Source organism: Lepisma saccharinum, chromosome 7 (genome assembly GCF_977018435.1).
Source record: "Lepisma saccharinum chromosome 7, izLepSacc3.1, whole genome shotgun sequence".
NCBI lineage: Eukaryota > Metazoa > Arthropoda > Insecta > Zygentoma > Lepismatidae > Lepisma > Lepisma saccharinum.
This window is the reverse complement of record NC_139235.1, coordinates 95,041,969-95,067,803: the sequence shown is the minus strand read 5'-3', so window position 1 is coordinate 95,067,803 and position 25,835 is coordinate 95,041,969. Positions and strand designations below refer to the sequence as shown.

Sequence of the window (25,835 nt, the reverse complement as noted above, 5' to 3'; positions counted from 1 at the left end):
TAATATGTCTGACAAATTTACAATTCATGATGGGTTAAAACAAGGAGATGCATTATCTCCATTGCTCTTTAATTTTGCCTTAGAATATGCTGTTAGGAAGGTAAAAGAAACTAAAGAAGGACTAAAATTAAATGGTGTGACTCAGTTGTTAGCATATGCAGATGATGTAGACTTACTGGGGGATGATGTGAATACAATTAAGAATAATGCTAAAATATTTTTCAAAACTGCTAAAGAGATAGGTTTGGAAGTTAACAAAGAGAAAACTAAATATATGCTTACAGGCCGAAACCAAGTGTTAGGTAATAATCAAAATCTAATTATTGATAACAACTCGTTTGAACCAGTTTCCAAATTCAAATACTTAGGAGTAATATTAACAAATGAAAATTATATTAAAGAGGAAATAAAAAGTAGGCTTAATTCAGGAAATGCATGTTACTTCTCTCTTCATAAACTTTTGTCTTCTCGTTTAATATCTAAGAAACTAAAAGTTAAAATATACAAAACAGTAATTTTGCCTGTAGTATTATATGGGTGTGAAACTTGGTCCCTTGCATTGAAAGAGGAACATAAATTGAGAGTATTTGAAAACAAGATCCTTAGGAAAATCTTTGGACCTAAAAGGGATGAGGAGACAGGTGAGTGGAGAAGGTTACATAATTTAGAACTACATAATTTGTACTCATGTCCAGATATTATTAGAATAATTAAATCAAGAAGACTTAGGTGGGCAGGCCATGTGGCACGAATGGGAGAGGAAAGAGGAGTTTACAGAATTCTTGTTGGGAAACCTGATGGTAAGAGACCTGTAGGAAGGCCAAGACGAAGATGGAGGGACAACGTTGAGATGGACCTAAAGGAAATCGGTAGGGATGGAAAAGAGTATATAGAACTTGCTCAAGATAGGGAAAGATGGAAGGCCTGTGTTGCTGCAGCCATGAACCTTCGGGTTTAAGAAGGCTAGAGAGTTAGTTAGTTAATCTAAATTGTATTCAACTAAACAAATCCACGCACTACGAACCACCCAATTAACTCTCAACCACTATACCCCCAGAAGTCAGCGGGATATCTTTTACCTCTCTTTAATAAATACACATGTAAAATTTAATTAAGGAGATTTAAGCCAGAATAAAACTTCAATTTAAATTAAAAAGAGAGGTGCATATTTATTACATAAGATGAATTATATTAGTTTAAATTATAATTAGAAACAATATCACGAAAATCCCCCCCTAATAATCTTTCTCCCTCTCCCACATTAGTATATAGAACACATTTTTCCCCTCTAAAATTGTGTTCTATATAAATATATTCACTTCCTTTTTCTCTAAACTCAATAAGCATTAAAATTACATATTAAGTAAGGCAATTGCTTTAAGTTTGATACAAATACGGTGCTTCCAAAATTAAATAAAATTAAAGATAATACTGAAATATTTTATATTATTTAAAAAATATATTCTATTTATTAAACAAAAACAAAAATATAATAATATATATAATATAATAAACGTCGTGACACTCACGCCGGCCTCCGTGGCGGAATGGTCAGCGCTACGAAGTCAGAGGTTGCACGACCGAACCCTGGTTAACATGCATGTAACATTCTGTTTGTCCTATTACCCAATCATCATTCATCCCCATCGTCGCGATTAGGCCAAGCGACGTAAAATAACCTAAACAGAAAGAAAGAAATGACACCCATAAAAGAACACCAATGCTCAGTCTAGGACACACCAATGGAAATTTCACGTTACACCTTCAATTATATTGGGCGTGCTGAATTAATTTCTGAAACGGGAATCACACCCTGTATAAATTTAAATCAGTAGAAACCTCTATTATTTGTGCACATGAAAAATTGAACTTGGTGATTTGCAATCCCCTTGTCATTTCAAACCATCGTGTACAAAGGTTCGGTCAAAATCTTATCCATGGGATCATTACATAAGCGACATTCTTGTTAGGCGGCGATAAACATGTCCAAAGTGTAATCCAGTCTCGATTAACCACTTTTTAATTAAATATTGTTGTTAAACTACTATTGTTTAAAAAGAGACAGTAAATTTAAAGGAATCGCGAGCATTTTTTTCGTATCTATATACTTAGTGGCATATACCGGGTGTTTCATAAATAATTGAAGGTTTCGTATCGTACCCAAGGTATTGGGTAAGAAGTATAAAGTCTTAGCATAGCAGGTAGCAGAGATAGGAATGCTGAATAAGTAATCAGACAAAGGTCGGGTGATTGACTTGGAAGGCGTATGTGGCATGAGGGTTGGAATTGTCAGGAGGTGTGATCAGTTGGCGAGAATACGAGAGAGAGTAAGGACTACGGATTGTGAGAGAGGAGCAAAGTGGGGAACGACTATTGGACGATGGTGTGTGACAAGAGACAAGGGATAGTTGAGAGGACAAGCTAGGAACAATCTCCATATATTTGTAAGGCAAGTAATATCCTTTTCTTAACCAATCCATATCGGTTCAGTCATGGAGAGTATAAAACCCATATCTAACCTAAGTTTATTTCTATCGCCATTCCTTTAAAAGTAACCTCTTGCATTTGTCACATTTAGGCCAAGCGAGTGATAACCATCTGAGAGATGAATGAGAAATAACTACATCACCCAATTCAATCTAGAGGTTCTTGGTTCGATCCCAAACGCAGCATGGGAGTTGCGTTACGGTTTACAAAAATGTATTGCAAGTAAACTATTGCACTTTCGTTAATGAAACCAACCCAGAACGATCGAGGAACGTAAACATTTTGTGCATGTATGTTTTGTTAAGCTGAGAGTTCACATCCCTGGCGCCAGGCGACATTCGAATCACCCAACAGTGTTTTGTTCAATGTTTTGGCCCCCAAGATCAGCGGACCTTCCACCGTGTGACTTCTTTTTGTGGGGTGTCATAAAAAACAGGGTATTCGTCTCACAGATGCCGCGTGATATCGCAGCCATAAAGGAGCGTATCATCGCAGCGATGGACACTCTCGACAGACTCATGTTGATGCGAGTGTGGGAAGAAGTAGACTATCGTGTTGATGCGTGCCATGTCACCCGTGGGGCACACATTGAACATTCGTAGGTGTTAAACGTTCGTTCTGGACTGGTTTCATTAACGTAAGTTCAATACTCTAGGTGGCCACTCTAGGACCATGATAAAATTCAAGTATAATTCCCAGCTTTAAGGTGAACTTTCCAAAAATCCAAGGGTATACAGGCAGATGTTTTCTCAACATCAACGTATTACGAATCTCACTATTAACACATATGCACACACACATATATTAACAATGTAAAGGGTCTGTGTGGTTCCAATGTATCCAAAAACTCTAAATCAATTGAATTAAAAGGTAAAGGTAAAAAGGTAAAGTGTTCCCGTGTGCTTAGCACCACGCCATGAAGGCGTATAGGGGGTGTGAGGGTAACGCCCCACACTTTCTTGATCCGGTCGTGAGTGGGGGTAATGTGATCAGCACCACGCCCCTGACCGCCTTTACCCCCCAGGGTTTCCTGGGTGGACGCCGGGGCCGCTTCCAACGTTAGAAAAGTTCCGGGGGGATCGAACCCGGGACCTTTAGCATGGTAGTCAGACGCGTTACCGACTGAGCCACCGCGGCCGCATACATATATTTAAAATATTAATTTAAGGTACAGAGGTTATATTTGCAATTCCACATATTCAGACTGGAAATACACCTTCAAACACAAGTGACGGATGTTACGGGATATAACGAAAATCTGTTAATTTAAAAAAAGAAAATCAAACTCAAATTTGTCTATTCAACTTTAGGATATCGTATCTTGCAATAATCTTTCGTCTGTGAGTTTGATTTGATTTGGTTTATTTTACTTCGCTTTTTGTGCCACTTTTGGGTAATTTGCGAAGATGGGAATGAGTGATATGATGAAATTGACGAATACACACTCACAAACATCCATGCCCAGGCCAGGATTCGAACCCGGGACCCCTGGCGTTGTAGCGCGATGTGCCACGGGGCCGGCTTTCGTCTGTGAGATAGGTTGTTCTGCAAAAGACACTAAAAAAGTAAACGGATTGAGAGAATTCTGTTTTATTTTCCTCGCAGCTTTTGTTTCCTTCCTCGATAAAAATAAAACCTATAGCTACTGTGAAAAACGCCTCAGAGCATTTATAAATGTGCATAAATTCAACGGGACTTTGATTAATAAAAGTTGCAATTTTTCACGTCTACGGAGAGAAATTCACGTACAATTTACGCCGAATTCCCTGACCCAATAATTCACGCAGAATTCCAGGAATTCAAGGAATTCCCGGTGAGTACCACCCTGTTTACTTGCAATAAATATTTGTAACCCCTCAAGTATTAATGAAACACCCGGTACCTATAAACTAGTTGAAAAATTAATTTATTTTCTCTGGTTCCATTACTGTCTTCTTCATTGTCTATATTTTCCTTGTACCGTGCCGGAGTGATTAGCGGAGAGCGTTACGACGGCAGGGGTCCCTGGTCAGAATCCCAGTCTAAGCATGGGTATTCTTTGTGAGTGTCCCTTCATCATCATATCATCACTCATCTTCGCGATTATCCAAAAGTGGCAGAAAAGCGAAAAAATAAACCTAATCAATCAATATTTTCCTTGTAGCATTAGGCATAATTCATTACTCAGGGGTTTCCAAACTTTTTCGCTTCACGGCGCCCTTAGTGATTCAAGATTTTTCAGCCGCACCCAAGTCAGAATTTAGGCCTATCTAACACTTGCAACGCTCAGATAGTGTGGTTAGGTTCCTTGCTTTAAGTAAAAAAAAATAAACACACATTTCAAATTCAGAGGCATTTTACATGTAAAAAAGTACCAAATAAGCACATATTTGGAACAATCATATGAATGATTGAATTTACAATTGTAATCAGTGGGATAGGTAAGCCTAAAAACCATAAGTAAACTAACAAGTTATTTCAGTGAAAATATTGGACCATTTCGCGGCGCCCCCTCTAAACCTACCACGGCGCACAGTTTGGGAACCAATAGATGACAACGGTTTACCCGATGGCGTGCTGTTAATGTCGTAATCAAAGTGTCCTGGGTTCGTTACCCGGTGGATACATATAGTGGTTAGGATCCCACAAACATTAAACAACAACAATAATAATAATAATAATAAAATAATAACAACAATATGCTACGTAAATACGTATCAGGCAAAAAATTATATATCAATGTGTGTTCTTCGGTGAAATGCAAATAGGACCCTCATCATAAGTTTAGCAACGGTAGGTTACAGATTTTGTCCTTATGTTAAAACGTACAGTCAACGGCAAAGATAATGGTAGGTGAATTGCCCACCGCTACTTTCATTACTTTTTTATTCTACATCCTGTGTTGTTTACAGGAATGAAACTACGTTGGTTCGAAGCAGACATTGCACTCTGCTTAATGACGTCATTATATCAATTCATTATCATCACACTGTGTAATACAGACCGAATGAAAATGGTGACGGACAATTCGTCTACCGTTTCTTTTGCTGTTAGGTGTACATATAACGATAAAGAACACGTTTATACTAGACTTTGATAAAGCACATGCCAAAAAGAAACAAAAAGTTGCCGAACGAGAGAAAGGCAAGGATCCACTGGCGTGCGACCAGCATTTCCCCCTCGCACAGTTTTTACCTGTTGTCGGCGGCGACATCCTGTTGCTGCGTTGCTCGGAATACGATCGCCAAGCGAAGTAAGAAAATCGTAATCGGGAAGCACGACCACACGAAAACGTTTGCCAATGTGCGACGAGAATTGGTTCCTTCACACGTTACGCATGCGTGTCCGATATCCGTTCCCCACGGTCAAGGTTGCCAACTTCACAGTTCGAAAATTACCTAGAGTTTCGTACGTTCTACATTGAATGTTGCTTTCTTAATGGAAATTCTCTAGTCCGTTTCGACCTTTGAATACCGACCACAGGAAGCAGATGAGCAAATACGTATCGCTCGGTTGGGATATAAAGCCACTTCCGTTGCACTGAAGGTCCCATGTATGGTTGTTAAAGGTTCAGGAACACATTAATTCTAATGGGTTCTATTGGGTTCCGCTGCAGGACCGGAAACTTTCTTCTCGCACAATCTAAATTCGGAACAAGTTGCGTATTGTTACATTGAAAAAAGGTTCCTGGACCGTATTTAAATTCAGTCAGAAAAAAGGTTCCTGGACCGTATTTAAATTCAGTCAGAAAAAAGGTTCCTGGACCGTATTTAAATTCAGTCAGAAAAAAAGGTTCCTGGACCGTATTTAAATTCAGTCAGAAAAAAAGGTTCCTGGACCGTATTTAAATTCAGTCAGAAAAAAGGTTCCTGGACCGTATTTAAATTCAGTCAGAAAAAAGGTTCCTGGACCGTATTTAAATTCAGTCAGAAAAAAAGGTTCCTGGACCGTATTTAAATTCAGTCAGAAAAAAAGGTTCCTGGACCGTATTTAAATTCAGTCAGAAAAAAAGGTTCCTGGACCGTATTTAAATTCAGTCAGAAAAAAGGTTCCTGGACCGTATTTAAATTCAGTCAGAAAAAAGATTCCTGGACGATATTTAAATTCAGTCAGAAAAAACGGTTCCTGGACCGTATTTAAATTCAGGTCAGAAAAAAGGTTCCTGGACCGTATTTAAATACTTTAAACATAAAAAAGGTTCTTTACGGTCCAGAACCCATTTACGCTTGCTGATTTTATCTCCCGGACGGGAATTAAATTTATTTACAATTCCTGGACCTTTAACAACCGTGGGTTATATATATATATATATATATATATATATATATATATATATATATATAACAACATTCCACTGAGTTACATTGGATTCCGTAACAGGGGCAGAACCTTTTGCCTCACACAAATGAAATTCGGTTCAAGTTTCATTTCAATACGGAACTTTGATCTTATTTAAACTGATGTGGAAAAAAGGTTCCTGAACCGAATTGAAATACTTTACAGATAAAAAGGTTCTTTACGGTCCAGGACCCATTTTCTCTCCTGGACCTGAATTGATTATTTACAATCCCTGTACCTTTAACAACCCTGGTCCCACATTCTGGAGAACCGGAAAACGACGGCGATGGGACTCGACGCATCACCCAGTGGAAAAACCACTCTGACAAGTCCAAGGCTATTGCGCCATAGAGTCCAGTTCTAGTTTAGCAGTTCATGCATTACAATGTGTTCCTGGAGCCAAATAAATTATACATATTTGCGTCAACTGACAAATTGTGGGTTTTGTGCGGTATATCAAACGACATGGCAGCGTCGCTTCTACGCGGAAAATTCTTGCAATTACATGTTTAATCTCAACTGTCCGTCCCGCAGTCAGTTTTGGAAATAAGCGACGCAAAAATAGCCCCAATAAGGCAAAGGGAAGCAGACATTAACCCAGACAGGAACTTTTATATTTCATGGCTGCATCCGGTACTGCTCGCCAAATTAAGTTACACTCTGCGGTGGAAGAAAATTTAGGCCGAAAGCGATACGACAGGAAAGGTCGGATATGCAAATCGCCAAGCAGCGGAACTTAAATTTCTGCAATGTCCAATGCGCACAAAGTCAAGAAACAAGACGATTCAATTTCACACAAGAGAGCTATGGCGAAATGGCTCATTTCCAAGAGACATATTTAAAAAAAAAAACTTCACGGCATAGACAAAGAGTAATTAAATAAAGCTTCTTTATTATTAAAAGAGGAACATAATTTAAGAGAATTTGAAAATAAATTTCTTAGGAAAATATTTGGACCTAAAAGGGATGAGGAGACAGGTGAGTGGAAAAGGTTACATAATTTAGAACGGCACAATTTGTATTCCTGTCCAGATATTATTAGAATAATTAAATCAAGGAGACTTAGGTGGGCAGGCCATGCGGCACGAAGAGAAGAGTTTACAGGATTCGAGTTGGGAAGCCTGACGGCAAGAGACCTGTAGGGTGGCCAAGACGAAGATAGAGGGATAACGTCGAGATGGACCTAAAGGAAATCGGTAAGGACTGATCTTGCCTAGGATAGGGACACATGGAAGGCTTTTGTTGCTGCAGTCATAAACCTTCGGGTTTAAGAAGGCTAGAGAGCTAGTTAGTAGGTAATCTGTTATATTGCGTGACTGGACATTCTGAGACTGTTTTCGCGATTATTTCTTTAGCGCTTGTTGGTTGCTGCAAACTGTTTTCACGCTTCAGACTGTTCGCGAATATTCCTTTCGCGCTTCCTGGTTGCCGCAGATTGCTTTGGCGCCTAATTCTGTTCACGATTGTTCTTTTCGGGTTTATGCCATCACTCTTCTTAAGCAGACTAGCGGCTATTCCTTTCGCTCAAAACCCTGTTTCACCTTCCACATTTCCGGGGCAAAAAAGAGCTCCTGAGACGGTTCATTACTAATTTACCCGCACGGAGGAAAAACTGCACGGGAGATCGATCTCTACGAGCTTCAATCATGTAACGAGGAGCGGAAGCTCATTACAGATTGAAGCCTCAGCCTCCAAGACATCAATTTCTCCAGCGATGACGTGGCGGATCCACGAGATCATCTTTTTGTCCTATCCAACACGGCGCTAATGACTCCAACCACAGTTAATTTTTATACCCAACTTCCATCGACACAAGAGTACAGGAGCTATAAGTCTTAAGGGAGATATCAAACTTGTAACAAAGCCTTCTCCAGTCTATATACTTCACAGCGATGCCTTTGAAGGACTTACAATTGAATTATAAGCAAAGGAACTTTGGGGGCTGTCATGCCCACCACCTCTTCTCTTTAGATATTTCAACTGTTAATATTTCTTTTAAAATTGCAAGTAAATTACATAGTCCACATACGGTGTTCCTGGACAATATCTATATTACTTTTGTTCAAAATATACTAAAGGATAAGGGAAAAATTCAAGTGGTGAGCCTACCTGGGCCTACCTGGGATGTGTGTTCCGACATGACCCTCATGTCTGAAATAGTGTAAAATTGGTTCGTGATAGTGATATTTTTTTGTAATTTTTATAATTACTGTATAACAAAACGTATATCAACAAAAAAGCATTGATAAGATATTAAATGTTTTTTTTCGAAGTTTAGTGAATGACAAAATATGTGTGTGACACTCCTGCAATAATTGGTTCATATTTTTTATTAATGATGGCAATATTTGTAACTATTATAATTAATGTATAACTGCACCTCTATAAACAACAAAGAAAGGTGATTCAATACCAAAATTGATTTTCTTGAATTTTAGTGATGAAAAGAAGTTTGGGCCTGTTACCCCCTACCCCCACCACCAGATAAGCAACTTTCACGAATGACACAGGCAAGCTAGGGCTAATATGCTCATCTGGTAATGAGAAAACAAAACATTTCCATGACATGCCATCCCTGGTCAACAAAATCTAAATCTAAAAAAATCCAGTTTGGAAAGCTGGTGTGATGTCTGTTACATCACGAACTGTGGGTATTAATCAAAAACCAATTCTGGAATCCGGTCGAGTGGTCAGTCGTGAAATGAAAATTTCGCTGAGTTTTTAATTAAAAACACACGGAGAAAAAAAAAAGACATTCCTTTTGTGGTTGATCTTTTGATCAGCGCCTGATTGTGCGTTAAGCCCGCACAACAACAGAGCAGGTTGGGTTGTATACGTGCAATGCGTTAAAATGCAACAACATACAAAATATTCCATTGATTGTATGGATTTAAACCAGAAACGAATCGTTTAAGCTCGGATGTCGAGACCTAAAAAAAAGTATCTAAAAATATCCGATAGAATGACTTTAAAATTATGAAAAATGAAAATCTTTAAATAAAAATTACCTAAAAATATTTTTGTTTAATTTTGGCATAACCATAAAGAGTAACAGTCGATTCTCACTAGGTTTGTTGGAAACAATACAAAATTCGGTTTAAAGTTGAGTTGGTGTTTTAAGTCCACTTTATACACAGTAAGGCTAATCGGCACTGGACCTACAGCTTAAAGCGGGATCCAAACGACTATATGCCTCCACCGGGTATCGAACCTGGGATCTCTTGATTACAAGGTCTCTGGGACTCCTCGATGGCGCAGTGGTAGCGTCGTCGCCTTGTAATCAAGGTGTCCCGGGTTCGATTCCCAGTGGAGGCACAATGTGGTTCGGATTCCACTTTAAACTGTAGGTCCAGTCCTGATTGACCTTACTGTACATAAAGTGCACTTTAAACACCAATTCAATCAAAATTCGGTTTGAAATAGTTGTCATCCACAGGATCTAATAAAGTCCGCGGGCCAACATCATTAAATTTATTTGTTAAGTGCTGATTTCCATTGACATTCATTTTTCAACACTGTAATATTCCAATTAATCATTATATTTCAACTACATAATATTTATTAATGAATATTGACGTGTAAACTAAAATTACAAATTTCAGAACCTCTCGCGGCCAGTGTTGCTCACGAGACATTTCCTGTCTCGTTTCGAAAACCAGACGAGAATATACAGACTAAAGTCTCGTCTCGTGGACAACACTACCCGCGGTCCGGAGGAATCAGGGTAGCCAGTTTAGGACCATGGTAAAATTCAAGTATAATTCACGGTTTTCAAGGCGAACTTTCCAAAACTTCAAGGGTACAAGCAGATATTTTCTCTATTTCAACCTTACGTATTACCGCCTCTCACCACACACACACACACACACACACACACACACACACACACACACACACACACACACACACACACACACACACACACACACACACACACACACACACACACACAAATATATTAACAATACAGCGCAAGTCAAAATGATGTTTCCGATTTCGTTAATTTCTTATACGAAAGGTTATGAGGTTTTCTTGCATATGTAATTTTTTAATGGAATATAATCTCAAAAAGTTATTTTTTCTTTCAATTGCACTCATAGTTGCGCTGTCGGTCACCAGGGGACCGTTTAGTCACAGTGAGGAAACTGGCTATCACTGGACAGCGGAAAGCCACCACGATCTCCAGATCTCAACCATGTGATTTTTCCTATGGGGTTTCATCAAGGATCGAGTTCTTGTGCCATCCATCACTTGCTGCAACATTGGTGGAATTGCGTGAGCGCATCACTGCAGCTATAGCCGACTTGGACCCTGACATGCTAGGAAGTGTGTGGCAGGAACTTGATTATAGACTACAGAAGGTCGTTCGGTATCTCTGAGGACAATGTTGGAAGGGTGACAAGTTCATGAAAGTCCATGTCGCCACCAACGATCATGCTCAATTGGAAAACCAGCATTCCACGCTATAGCCCGACAACGTAATTTCCATTGCAAGAAACTTTTCAAAAGAGTTATCATGTCCAACTTTTCCAACTCCTGACAGGCTTTCCAGAGGCCATCGAGAGTGCGTGGACGTCTCTTTCCTAAGGCCCGTTTTAGGAGTCCAAATGCACAGAAGTCCATGGGTGACCCATCTGGCGCCTTGACCGGAATGTCGCTGTAAGGAATTGCACGGATGCCAGTTTCAACCTCCATTCGCTGTAAGAACAGACGAGTCGAACGAGAGGTATGGCTGGATGCTTTATCTTGGTGCACCCAGACCTGGTTTTTGGCCCCCCCATACAGTGCCGGGATATCAATGTTATAAATGGGTGTTAAAACCTCATCCTGATAGTACGTGGAGTTCACCTTCACATTATTAGCTACACGGCGAATTGCTAGCTTGCCATTATAGCAGTATCCAGCGATGATCATGAAACCCCGTGGAAAACTTTCCTGGCATTCTCGATACAATGTTTGATAATTGTTTTTGTCGCGAGGGAGTAGTAAATCGCGCGGGGTTTGTGACAGTAACTAAGGTAGACATATGCTTCGTCTAATGTCACCACATTTTTCCATCTCTCCCCTGCAAGATAGGTCTCATAAAGCTTTCTAGCGTTCGTGCGACGTTCCGCAATGTGAAGAGGCAACAGCTTGTGAACTCGCCGCTTATGCCGCATTTCTATTTGCAGGTCCTTCTTGATTATGGTGTTCACTGTTGACACAGACATTCCCAACTTACGTGCGATGCTCCTTTGGGGGGCAGGGTTACCACCTGACACAAGGGCCTTCACTTTTCTCACTATTTCCGGTGTACGACTCGTAGCTGATCGTGGATTTGCCTGTTTCTTCCCCTGTGGAATTAGGCCCAGTCGGCCTTTGCCTTTTTTGTTCAATACAGCACCGATCCCGTTCTTCGATATCACAAAACCACGCTTCTTGCGCATTCCTTTGATTGCCGAATAGCTATATTTAGCATCGGAAAGGGCTGTAGCCCTCCAGTATGGTTCAATTTTCTTCGGCATCGTTGTAGGTAAATGGCACAACACTCTGCACACGCGTTCTCGGTACTGACGTGACTCAGCATGCACCGTTTGGACGGACTGACGTTGATAACAGCGCCGCCAGCGGCTTTCCAAATCGTCACCAGAGATCCCGAACAACCTTCTGTAGATGTGTGTCGTGTAACACGTGGATCGGACATAGAACATTCATAATATGCCAGGAAAAACTTCTTGAATTTTTCAATCTGTGAGTGTAATCTCAGGCATCTACGTATCATTAAAATGAAATACATAGACACTTAAATCGGGAACATCATTTTGACTTACCCTGTATAAAGTGTCTGTGCGATTCTAATGTGTTCAAAAATTCTAATTCAATTCAATACATGTATGTACGGAGATTACATTTGATATTTTCACATGCTCATTCTTAAAGTACATCTACAAACACAAGTCGCAAATGTTACGGGAATAGTAATACGAAAAACTGTTAACTGCATAAGAATATCGAAGTCAAATTTACCTAATCAACTTCAAGGTATCTTACAAGAATTTTCCGTCTGTCAAGTACATTATTTTCCAAAGACACTAACAACGAAAACGGATTGAGAGAATTCTGTTTTATTTTCCATGCAGATTTATTTTCCTTCCTCGATAAAAATAAACACTATTCTGTGAAAAACTTGCTTCAGGGCATTTATAAATATATAGTTATAAATTCAATGGGATTTGGATTAATAGAAGTTGCAATTTTTCACGTCTACGGAGAAAAATTCACGCAGAATTCCCGTAATTCAAGGAATTCCGGTGAGTAGTCACCCTGGAAATACTGGAATAAGACATGTAGGACAAAAACAGTTACTGATCTAATAGCATAATGGCTACACGCGTAGTTACCATAAAGAAAAAGTGTAAAAGTACAAAAAGAGACCACGAAAAAGAGTGAGGGAGGCGAAGTATATGTATGCATGCATGAATGTGTGTGTGCGTGTGTGTGAGAGAGAGAGAGAGAGAGAGAGAGAGAGAGAGAGAGAGAGAGAGGGGGGGGGGAGACTGAGAGGAGAGGAAAAGAGGAATAGCGAAAGAAACTGGAAAATATAAGAAGAAAAATAAGAAAAGGTTTCACTCAGTTGTACAAATATGATCGAACAGAGTGTCTACCAAAAATAACAAATCCAAAATTATTTCCTTTTTCTTGACTCTTCCCCCCTTTTTCTTAACATTTATTTTATCGCCCCTCCTTAGGTGCAGTTGGAAATTAAGAAAATTTACATTGTATTGGGATTTTATAAAAGATTTGTACAAATATTCAATTTTATCAAATCCCAGTACAGGTATATAACAATGTAAATTCACTACACTGTAAAAAAAAAATAGCAAAAATTCATGACCACAAGCATAATTTCTTGACCTTTTCCTGACTTTTTTGTTGATTTCTTGAATGTTAGACAACGTGTCGAACGACTGTCCGATGTGCATAAACCGGGAATCTAAAAGGGGACTCTTGATAACAAGGTGACACCCTTTAGCCACTGGGGTCCAGGAAGAGAAAGGGGCAGGGGGGGGGGGGGGAGCAATCATGACGTGATGAAAACTTGAGTTCAGGAGAGAAGCACCAAACTATTTACTTCTCTATAGGCCTCCTTCATTTCCTGGCTAACGTCCCTTCGACAACGGTTGCCAAGGCAACGCCGAAGAAGAGACCAGGAGGAAATGGACGGGAAAGCGACAGAACACACAATCTGAGAGCGAGATAAAAAGGCGGAGATGGAAAAGACGCAGAGAAACACTACTGTTGGCTTGGCACGTGAAACGTAATAATATCTAGAGCCGTCTTGCACGGTTGTGTGCCAGGGAAACGGAAATAATTCGCTTTGCTGCCAAAACCAAACTTTCTCCATCATTTAACGCAAAAAAAAAAGGGAGGGAGCAAAAATTCATAAAGTATGGAATTCGTCAGCAACGGACGACCTAAACCATATTAAAGAAAATTCAATGTTTTCTAGTTTTCTTGAGTGTCAAAAATACAAACACATGTTTAGCCTCCCGCGGTGGGATTTTACGAGGAAGCTAAATTGAGAAAAGATGATGATGATAGACAGTGGCAGCGGAACATGTCCTAGGTCGATATTCCCTTTTGTATGAAAGACATCCGCAACTGAAATCCAAATAAACATCAGGAGATACTTTTAATTTCTAAAAAACCTTCGTATGTTTTCCAAACGAATTTCGTCCTACGATATTTACCAAAAGCATACGGGATGTTCATTATTTTACAATAGCAATGTCTGTAAACACACAAAAACATTTTATGTAATAATTATATGGATGCACACATACACAGGGTGTCATTGTGAATCACCGACCAACTTTCACAGCGTGTAGAGGACGTCATTGCGAACAATTTTCCTTGATAAAGGTTTGTTCAGTGACGTCTTATTTCGACTTCAGCCCTCAAAAATCGATTTTTTTTATCCTGTATGCGACCATGCATCACATTCGAATGAAAAATTAACTGAAAAAAAATCTTAAATTTCACCCAGCCCGGGACTCTTTTGTTCATTGTTACTACTAACATTCTTTTCTCTGTCGAAAAACGACAAAATCTTTAGTACGCTGATAAAGAACTCTGAGTACTCTATGATAAAAGAGCCGCGGTGGTCTAGTCGGGTGCCGACTTTCATGACGGAGTGGTTAGCACAACACGATAAGACGCCAGGGGTCCCTGATTCGAATCCCAGCCTGGGACTAGATGTTCTTTGTGAGTGTTTGTTCACGAATTTCAACATATCATCACCCATTCTCACCGTCGCGATTAGTCAAAGGTGGCAGAAAAGCAACGTTAAATAACAAAAATCAAATCGACCAAGCACTCCCGGCCCAGTTAGGAATTTTCAGTTCGAAATCGGCGCAAGGTGGGGAAAAAATGATTTTCGGGTGCTGATAGTACTGAAACAAGGCCAGACTACCAAAAAATTATTTTTAAAAAAGTTGTTTGTCTTGATGCTCTCTACAGAGTGCAAAACTTCCTACGTGGTTCACGGAGAATCCTTTGTGTGTCGTGGGCGAAGGGTGGAGGAGTAGGAAGTTTGAGCGTAGAACTTAACGAGGAAAGAAAGTGTCAAAATATAAGGGTCTCACGGGCATAGTTCGCACAGGGCCTCGCGCTTCTTAACAGCGGCCCTGGTTTATATTAACTTCGTTCTTACAGTGGATGTACACGCAATAATCCACTTCAACGCAACAAAGCTGAGGCTAATAATGCAATTGCTCTGGAAACAACATGACAATTACGTTTCATTAGTGTGCCCAGACTGGCACTGGTGGCGTCGTAGCCCAGAGTAGAACAGCATGTCTCATGCGTTCTACAACGCCCTCTTCAAAAACGCCGAAAGTTCCCTGGAGGAGATCGTCGCCTACGACGAAAAACAAGAACAGAAAGTGCAGCAGTCGTTGGAAGAATTTCGGCACCTCGAGAGCTACCTGCTCACCCAGTACACCCTGGTCGCCAACAAGCTGTCGGAATGCCACGACCAAGTTCTGTCACCTCAGAAGAGGAGCATGATAAAGAAGCTGCTCAACGCGACCGTGGGAAGAATTCTGGAGATAAAAGACCAGCTGGTCAACATCGACTTCGACAATGTAAACTACACGGACGACAGCATTTTGGACTTGAAGATCAGCCTTTGGGATGCGGAAATGGAAGTCCCTAGATACTACCAAGTGGATATGAGGGATGATGTGCGCGAAGCCAGAGAAGCACTGACGAGCATGTTCGGCCCGCCGTACGAGACAGAAGAGGAGAAAATCGAGGAAGAAATGACGAAAGAAGATGCTATACTGATGATACAACGACACGAAAGAGCTCGCAAAGGCAGATTCTCGGCTAACGCAGAGAAAGAAAGAGAAGTACAGCGAGTGCAAGGTAGAATACGAACAAGACACGAACAAATCCACAGCGATGCAGCGTTGACAATCCAGACAGCTTGGCGCGGGTACAAGGCGAGGAAGAAGATGAATCTGGTGAAGACGCGACAGTTAGAAGCCCTGGGTATCCTGCATCCGACGGTGTATCCCACGAAACAACGAGAACGGGCAGAAGCGAGGAAGAAGGCGAGGAGAGTCCTGCAAACGCAATACCAGGAAGATTACGAGGAGACGAGAATACAGGAAATGGAAAGACTGAGGAAACTCGAAACACCTGGTCTCATAGAAGAAATCAGTGACGAAATCCGAAACTGGATCACCGACACCTACGACAGGACCCAACAGCTTCCAGAATATCCTTCGGACGAAGAGGGAGGGTCCGCCGCAATCTTCAAAGAGAAACCGGCAGAACAGGAAGGAAAACCTCCTCCGGCGAAAGAAGAAAAGAAGGAAGGAAAGAAGGAAGGAAAGAAGGACGAAAAGCCAAAGATCATCGCGAAGCAGTCTGCCGTTATACCAAATATAAAGGACACGATCGCAGAGTACAATGCTGTCTGGAAGGACATGAAAGATCTCACGAACATCGACCAGAAACACTACATCGACCTCATCGCCAAAGAAATGCACGCGGATCTAGAAGTCGAGCTGAGATACGCCATCGACCAGCTGATGAGACAAGAGTTGGATACTTTAAAGGCAGCTCTGGCAAGAGAAAAGAAGACGAAGAGGAAGGCCAAGAAGAAGAAAAAGCGTAAGGGAGAGAAGAAAAAGAAAAAGGACCCAACCCAGGACAGAAGCCTAGAATCTCTCCTTCTGGAATTAACGGAAACGGAAATAATCAGGAAGTACGAGTACACATCAATCTTGGATTTCAGAGGGGAACATAACTTCATAGCGTTGAATCTGAGACAGTCGAACAAGGATCCACTTCCATGCGTGTACGACGTGAGAGAGGTTCTTAGGCAACTTTGCATATTGCCTCTAGGTTCGCCAGAAATACGCAAGTCGGCGCCGCTGGTTAGATCCATGTTGATTGCAGGGCCGAAAGGTTGCGGGAAAACAATGCTCCTGAACGCAATATGTTCCGAACTTGGAGCTGTACTGTTCGATCTCACTCCGAGTAGAATTAACGGCATGTACATGGACAGCCAAGACACGGCAATGCTTCTGCATCTCGTCGAGAAGATGTCCCGACTCCTGCAACCGGCCATTATCCTTGTGGACGAAGCGGAAAAGGTCTCGCAGACCAAGAAGGTGCCACCGGAAGAGAAGGACAACCTCAAGAGACTGAAGAACATGCTGCCTAAGATTGTCAAAGGCATCAGCAGAGACGACCAAGTCATGCTAATCGGTACCACCTCGGCTCCTTGGATGGGCAACAAGGCAGCCATGGCGAAGACTTTCGACAAGTTCATTTACCTTCCCAAGCCGGACTACGGAACGCTTTACGGTCTTTGGCACGAGGAATTGCAAAAACACAGCGGAATCAATCCTCTCTTCGACGTTTCGATTCTTGCTAAGATTTCCGTCGGGTACACTGTTTCTGACATGAGGGATGTAATGAAGAAAACGTTTACGTGTGAAAGGATTCTTACTATGAAAACCAAGCCCTTCACCCACGACGAAATCGCGGAACAGTTGTCAAAATATGAGCCCGTGTCTCAGAAGGACGGCGAGAACTTTCTCAAGTGGTACAACAGTTCTCCCTTAGTTAAGAAGAAACAACAAACGATGCAGCCCGAAACTCAGAGCAAAAAGAAATAAATATGTACAACGTATTTGTATTTTAATTTTTCCTGTTCTACGTAGTTTTTCTGCCTTTTTAGGATGGGGGCCTCCCCGATGGCGCAGTGGTAGCGTCGTCGCCTTGTAATCAAGGGGTCTCGGGTTTGATACCGGTGGAGGCATGTAGCGGTTCGGATCCCACTTAAACTGTAGGTCCAGTTCCGATTAGCCTTAATGTGCATAAAAGTGGACTTTTGTTACGACTCCAACCAAAGCGCGTCCCGTAACCCGAGTCCAAAGACTGAAGCTTGAGACCACGACAACGGTGCCGGACTTAGAAAACATTTACTTGTGTAATTATTTCGAATGTTTCTCCGATTGGAATTGTGATCGCTGGAAGGTTGAAACTCTCCAGAAACAATGGCGAAAAGCAATTTCATATGATCCTGAGTGTAGACCTCGGGTTTTAGGTTTTTAACATTTTTTTCCTTTACAGGTATGTAAGAAATAGTAAGCTATGTCAGGGTTTGTTTTAAAAACGCAACAACTGATGAAGTTTTATAGTCTCTAAAAAAAACTATTTTGCTTGTTGGAACCTATTTTAGGTTTATGCGCCTAAATAAAGCCTTTTTTCGGTTTTTATATATTTTTAAAGGTTTTATGTCACACAGAGGCCTTTGCTTTATTTCAAACAGGTTCGTCATTGAATTTTTCCGTGACCAAACATACTCTGTCAGTTTCCTTTCCTTCGAGATCACGATGTTTTTAAAAACCTCTAAACAAGGGAAAATGTCTGGCGCCACTGTTAACTGCACAGTCCAAAGTACAAACTTCTACATCATTTCAGCATTCAAGTTTGCACCACTGACTATGTTTTTGTTGAAAGATTATTGTCAGCATATAAGATGATCCTCACGGACAAATTTGCGGAGTTTGACTGTGGATAACATGAAAAAAGATTGTTGCCTAACTATACGGCGAAGAGTGGATTTTGATAGCAAATTTGGAATGGTAAGTTCTGCCATCGCCGTAGGGTTAGGCAACACACACAACGTTATGCAAGATAGTGCGTATTTCAGGATATAGGTGTCCCATTTTCTTTGTCGGTGACCATACCTAATCAGCATTTTTCAGGTAGTTTGAACTATTTTAAGTTATTTGAACCTCCCTCAGGATTTTTCGAGCCTAGAGATTTTTAGGACCTATTTTAGGATTTTTCGAACCTATTTTAGGATTTATGGAGCCCTTTTAGGAACCTAAACGCACACTTTTTAGAACCTAAAAATCCGAGGTCTAGAGATAAGACATTCCTATGGAAACAAGTATTCACTAAAAAGTGAGGGGGTGGGGTGGATGAGCTCTGAACAGTGAACGTTAGAGTGGTCGGAGATTGGGTAACTTCCCAGCACCACTCGTCCATGATGCCGATTCTGTTTTCCATTTCTATTTTAGTTAATTCGTGGGACTTTTCTTCCTTTGTAAGTTAAGTAACGATGAGGATGAAAACTACTGACAGACTGAGCAATCCCTAAACATGGTCTGACGCTATTTGTAATCGACATAAGCAGTGAAGTGGTACAGAAATCGGAGCATAGTCAAGCCTCGTTCACCTGCTTCGCTGTCAAAGTAGCAAACGTTGGAGTGTCCTACTGTACAGAAACTGCAGCATTTTTTAATGTTTCATAGAATATTCTCATACGTAATTAGCGATAACCGTGATCAAATGTTGGGCATCAAGCGAGATACCAGAGTTGAGTTCCTGAGGAGTATGGAGAACATCATTTATCTCCAGCCACGATGGAATTTGAATTGGTAAGTAGTCACACTCGGGGTAATACGCCCAACTATTTTTTGGCGGTTTATAGCTTCGCTAAATGAAGGAGTGTCGCAACGAAAAGGATGTCAAACTAAAGCTACATGTTTTGTTATTGTTACCTATAAGTCTTATTACTGTAAGTCTTATAGCAAAATAAGCATAGAAAAATAAACAGATAAACGTCAATTTTGGCAAATCACCCCGTGTTCAGGGTAAAATGCCCACCCATTAGGGGTAAAATGCCCAATACAAGAAACAATTGTTGTAATACTTGACACGACATATTTAAAGGAAAATAATACACAGCATTAACTGGAAGATTATTAACGTTTGTTTCGTAAACAGAATATCATTTGTACAGACAAGCATAGTGTTCCGAACAACATTTATTTTAAATTTACCATAGCCTCTTTTTCTGTTTACATTTGTGAGAAATTGCACTTCGGATACATGGACGTGAATTTGGTACATGTTTCATGCATCCATATACTACAACGAATACACTGGATCCAGTCACATTGTGGTCTTTTCTTATCATACTAATGCGCATGGGCATATTGTACTTAATTTCTGTGGGCATATCACCCCACAGCTACAAGCAGAAAATTGAATCACTTGGTTGGCAACTCTGAGCACCATGCGGCAGTTTCACTCTGCAGATGTGTTTCCCTGACTTTTGATCTTTACACCAAATATAATTCAGTTTCTTTCTCTCTTGGGAATATTATTGCACACTGTTAATACAGCAACGTCCAAAAAATTATTACCTCGAAAATTGTCTTCTTACCTCATGAAATTAACCCTGAAAGGCTAATCGGAACTGAACCTACAGTTTAAAGTGGGATCCGAACCAATGTGCAATGTGCCTCCACAGGATATCTAACCCGGGCCCCCTTGGTTACAAGGCTACGACTCTGCCATTACGACATCGGGAAGACCCTCCAGCCACGACGGAAACTTTCTTCTATATATTCACGATTTTTTGCCTCCGGGGCTTCCTTCATGGAGAACATGTATGCCAGTGAGTCAGTGGGATTGGGGCTATATATACACATTGGACGTACTTTCGACGTGGCCTTTGGTCACGTCTTGTACGCTCGCGTGCGTGACCTTCGGCCACGTTGTGGGCGTAATCATATCATACATGGGGTAAAATGTCTGCATGTTGTATTGGATGATTGGGAACATGTGTATAAGTTCGCTAATTTGAAAAGTTTAGAAAGTAACTTTGTGTGTGTATGGGCTCTAATAAGGTACAAATATTCAAAATATTACTGTTTTTTTCATTAATAATGAACTGAGTAAGTATTAACCGTTCCAAGATAATTAGTTGGATGTTTTGCATAAACGAATTCAATAGCGACACTAAATTGCAAATGCAATACTTACGTCTTTTGTCATTTTTCACATTTTAAAACGTAATTGCAAAATAATTGTTTTCCGTCATTTCCCTCAAATTCCTACCGGCTCCGGTGTAATAAATTCTGACGCTCGTATTTTGAAATACGAAAAGTCTAGTATAATTCACTTACAGTAATTTTCGGGGTGAAAATAAACTTTCTTTAAGTTCCCTAGCAACGTCCGTTTCCTTGGTGAACAACAAGCACCGCAAACTCTCGAAAAAATTGTTTGTTATTATACCCCTAAACATTTAATTAAACAACCACGATGCAAATATTCTCGCATTGAATTTACAAATATACACGTAATTGTATCTGGACTGAAACTCATTATGTAGATGTCATTCTTCTTTGAGGCACCTTTTTAAAAAAGCAGGAGTTGATTAATCTGTGTGTGATCTGTGAGAAATACAATGTAAGTAGCTTGACAATGTAAACACGAATCAAGCAATGTGTGCAAAACATATTCCCGTGGCAACGGGTTGCTAAGGACGTGAGAAAAGGGCATTTTTACCCTTAGAACAGGCCAATTGAGCGATTTTTTAATCTTCTCGGTCTTTTGGGACGATTTCATTAACATTTAATTAAAACAACCACGATGTAAATATTTTCGCATTGAGTTCACCAATATATACGTAATTGTATCTGGACTGAATCTACTTCTGATGTAGATGTCACTCTTGTTTGAGGCACCTTTTCTAACCAGGAGTTAATTCATCTGTGTACTGTTGATCTGTGAAGAATAATGAAGCTAGACAATCAAGAATTGAACGAAACAATGTGTGCTGCAAAGAATGCTCGTGGAAATGGTTGCTAGGGACGTGAAAAAGGGCATTTTCGCACTTAAAAAAAGGCTAATTGAGTGATTTTTGAATTTTCTCGGTCTTTTGGGACGATTTCATGGGGAGTCGTAATCGGGTATTTTTTGCCTCCGGGGCTTCCTTCATGGAGAACATTTATGTCAGTGAGTCAATTGTGGGATTGGGGATAGCATTCTTAACATAGAAGGGCCAGATATTAACTATTGTTCCATGTCAACAGAGTACGACAATTGAAAGAAAAGTATTCAGTAACAGAAACAAGATTGATAATACGTGTTTCATTGTTGCTAGTTTAAAGAAACAGCACAAGAAGACAGTTTCTACAGAAACGACTCAATCGCTCATCAAAGCAAAGTAAAAGCTAATATTGCGTTTAATCGATTGAATTTAAGAATAGTTACAATCGAAAGAAATGTCGCACATATATTACGACAAAGTTCTCCAATCATCGAATGCATTGTTGGAGGGGTACGTCACGTCCGACGAACTTATCCAGGGGAAAACGTTGACGGCGGTACAGTTGCGTTACACCCTTGGCTGGCTGACGACGAAGTACGCGACTATTGTGAACAAACTGTCCGAGTGTCACGATCAAATGGTGCAGCCGCAGAAGAGACCGGTCATCAAGAAGCTGATCAACTCGACAATCGGAAGAATCCTCGAGTTGAAGGATCAGATGGCAAGTGTGGACATGGACATCATCCCCTACAACGATTCCGCGTACTTCGACTTCAAGATCACACCATGGGATGCGGAGTTGCAGGTTCCCAGGTTCTTTAAAGACGAGAGAAGGGACGACGTGAAGGAAGGGAGAGGCATTCTGAGTGAAGAGTTCGGTCTTAAATTCGATGCTCGGGAAGTGCCGAAAGCAGAAGGTGATGAAGCCGAAATGACCTTGAAGGAAGCCATCCTGTTGATCCAGAGACACGAAAGAGCACGTTCGGGAAGAGTAGAAATGAGGGAGGAAAAGCAAGTCTACGAAGAGAACATCAGAGGAAAGCAGTACAAGACGTATGGGGAAAACGAGGAAAAGGCGGCAGCGATCATACAGAAGGTGTGGAAAGGGTACAAAACGCGGAAAGCTGTCAAAGCAAGGAAGATAAAAGAACTTGTCCTATTAGGGATGATGCACCCTATACCGTACGCAAACAAGCACAGAAAAAGAGACGAGGAAGTTAAAGAATTACGGCGCAAGTTGCAGCGCCAACGTGAATCAGAATACGAGGAAGCACGGATTGTAGAAATGGAAAGGCTCAAAAAGGTGAAGACTGCGGAAATAGTCGAAAGGATGACGGACGAAATCAAGGAATGGTTTGTGAGCACGTACATGGCAACCGGCGAGCTCCCAGAGTATCCTACAGACGAACAAGGCGGATATAACGCAATCTTCATGAAGAAACCCGAGGAACCGCCACCAGACCCAAAGGACGCAAAGAAAGCCGGTAAACAGGACGCAAAGAAAGTTGACAAACCGGACGCAAAAAAGAAAGCGAAGAAGGACGTGGATATTCTCCAAATCAGGGAGTCTGCCTTTCTGCAGGACGGGAAAGCTGCTCACTTGGAATACAACGAGGTGTGGAAAACTAGAGAAGCGAAAAATAATATGGAACAGAAGCACTACATGGACATAATCACGGAGCAAAAATTGCATGAACTGGATATTGAATTAAGGGTTACGGTGGATGAACTAATGCGGCAGGAGCTCGAGTTGCTGAAGGCAGCTCTCGCGAAGGGTAAGAAGAAAGGCGACAAGAAGGGTAAAAAGGATAAGAAAGGTAAAAAAGGTAAGGGAAAGGGAAAGGGTAAGGGCAAGAAGAAGAAGAAAAAAGATCCAACAGGGGATCGAACTACGGAATCTCTGCTATACGAACTACTGTTCAACAACATACTGAAGACGTATCAGCACACAAGCTTCTCGAGCTTTACATCTGAACACAACTGCATTGCGCACAGTTTACGACAGAACTTTCGAGATCCACTTCCCTTTGCAAGGGACGTAAGAGAAGTAATGAAGGAACTGTGCGTCTTGCCTTTAGGATCGCTGGAAATAAGACAGTCTGCGCCTCTTGTCAGGTCTTTGATGATTTCCGGGCCTAAGGGTTGCGGGAAATCTATGCTGTGTAACGTACAGCTCATTGTGCTGCATAAAAGGGCGTTGCCTCTAAGGAAGTGTAAAAACAGAACTCAAGCAGGAAGTAAGGACTTACGTCACATACACTTGTCTCATCCTTGACGCGTGTGATAAAGACAAGGCCCTTCCTCCCCCCTTCTTCTTAGTCAAGGGCAAGGTTACCGTAAAGGCGACCAACAGGAAGTTGAGGTGGTTTAGTAAAAATAAACAAGGCCAAGACCTTGGCCCTGACGACAGGCCTCAAGGCATTCTAACCACAAGAAAACCTCCGTCAGGGCCAGCAAGGCCAAATGGACAGATTACGAAAATAGCCACAAGGTTGGGAGCACTAAGAGCTGGGTTGAGGACGAAGACAAGGTCGTATTGTGAATATATACTTCTTGCAAAACGAGGTTCTGGGTCTGTGTCCTGCCGACTTGTGTGACGACGAGAGGCCGCCCTGCCTGACGCCGCTGCTATCTTGGAGGGTAAGACCCATTTTTACTGAGTGGTCTTTCCACTTAGAATTTGCCTATTAGCTATAATCAGGATATGGCCATGAAGCTAGCAATCAGTACTTAGGTACTATAGTGTAAGTCTAAGATATTAAACATATGTCATGACACGAAACAATGCCTTTTTAGTTGAAGAGTTAGTGTTAAGTTTTTAGTTATTAGAAACCCCACGCAATAGCGTTACAGCTGGTCAATGCAATCTGCACAGAACTGGGCGCTGTTGTGTTCGATCTCACTCCCAGCAACATAAACGGCCTGTACCCAGGAAAGAAGGAGACGGCCATGCTCCTTCATCTTGTGGAAAAGGTGTCGCGGCTGGTTCAACCGTCAATCATCCTATTAGACGAAGCCGAAAAGGTATCCCAAAAGAAGAAAGTGCCGAAGGAAGAAAAGGCGAATTTGAAGAGGATGAAGAAGATGCTCCCGAAACTGATCAAAGGGATCAAGAAGACCGACCAAGTCATGGTAATCGGAACCAGCTCGGCTCCTTGGATGGGGAACGCGAAAGCCATGTCGAAGACTTTCGACAGGTTCGTGTACCTCCCCAAGCCAGACTACCAAACGCTGTTCGCGGCTTGGCAGCAAATATTTCAGCAGTACAGCAGCAGCATGGATCCCCTGCTGGACATCTCGGCGCTGGCTAAGATTTGCAATGGCCACACCATTCCGGTCGTCAGAGACGTGATGTCCAAGGTACTGACATGCGAGAGGCTGCTGAACATTAAAACGCGCCCGTTACAGCTGACGGACATTGCAGAAGCGTTGGCTTTCTATGAACCGGTGTCACCTAAAGACCAAGAAAACTTCCTGAAATGGTACAACAGTTCCGCCCTGGGAAAGAAGAAGAAAGCAGCAATGGAAGCGATACTGCAAGAAGGCCAGAAAAAGAAAAAGTAGGAACTATAAAGAAATGTTCCATCAACTTCGGTTAATAGATCAGGACAGAGAAAATAGCGCACATATGCCGATAAAATTTCAAAGATATTCTCCATGCTGGGAAAGCCCATAAGTTGGTTTGCTCATCGATGCCAATAAGGAAGAGTAAATGAACATGGCACTAAATATACTCATCCGCAACTTCGAGTTGGAACGAAGTGGAGTAATACAGAAGTGCAGAAACGTAACTTTTATTCCGAATATATCTGTTTAAATTACGAATAAGAAAGCATAACAGTAAGCATATTTGGATTTTCTATTGATGCATGCAACAAAAGTGTAATCCTTTATACTTTCA

General features: G+C 41.2%; 3 protein-coding genes across 3 annotated transcripts in view; 2 read left to right on the top strand and 1 right to left on the bottom strand.

Moving 5' to 3' along the window:
- The window catches only part of LOC145990042 (beta-1,3-glucosyltransferase), a 190,806-nt gene that overhangs the window by 123,446 nt on the left and 41,525 nt on the right, over positions 1-25,835 (bottom strand). The gene's annotated exons all lie outside the window — the stretch shown is intronic.
- Positions 15,600-17,978, top strand: LOC145990072 (dynein regulatory complex subunit 11-like). Its single transcript, XM_083125728.1, has one exon. It carries the CDS (start codon positions 15,639-15,641, stop codon positions 17,976-17,978), a length of 2,340 nt encoding a protein of 779 aa, XP_082981854.1. The 5' UTR covers positions 15,600-15,638.
- On the top strand, positions 22,311-25,769 carry LOC145990071 (dynein regulatory complex subunit 11-like). Its single transcript, XM_083125727.1, has 2 exons — positions 22,311-24,171; positions 24,810-25,769. The coding sequence occupies exons 1-2, from the start codon at positions 22,389-22,391 to the stop codon at positions 25,496-25,498; spliced, it is 2,472 nt and encodes an 823-aa protein (XP_082981853.1). The 5' UTR covers positions 22,311-22,388; the 3' UTR covers positions 25,499-25,769.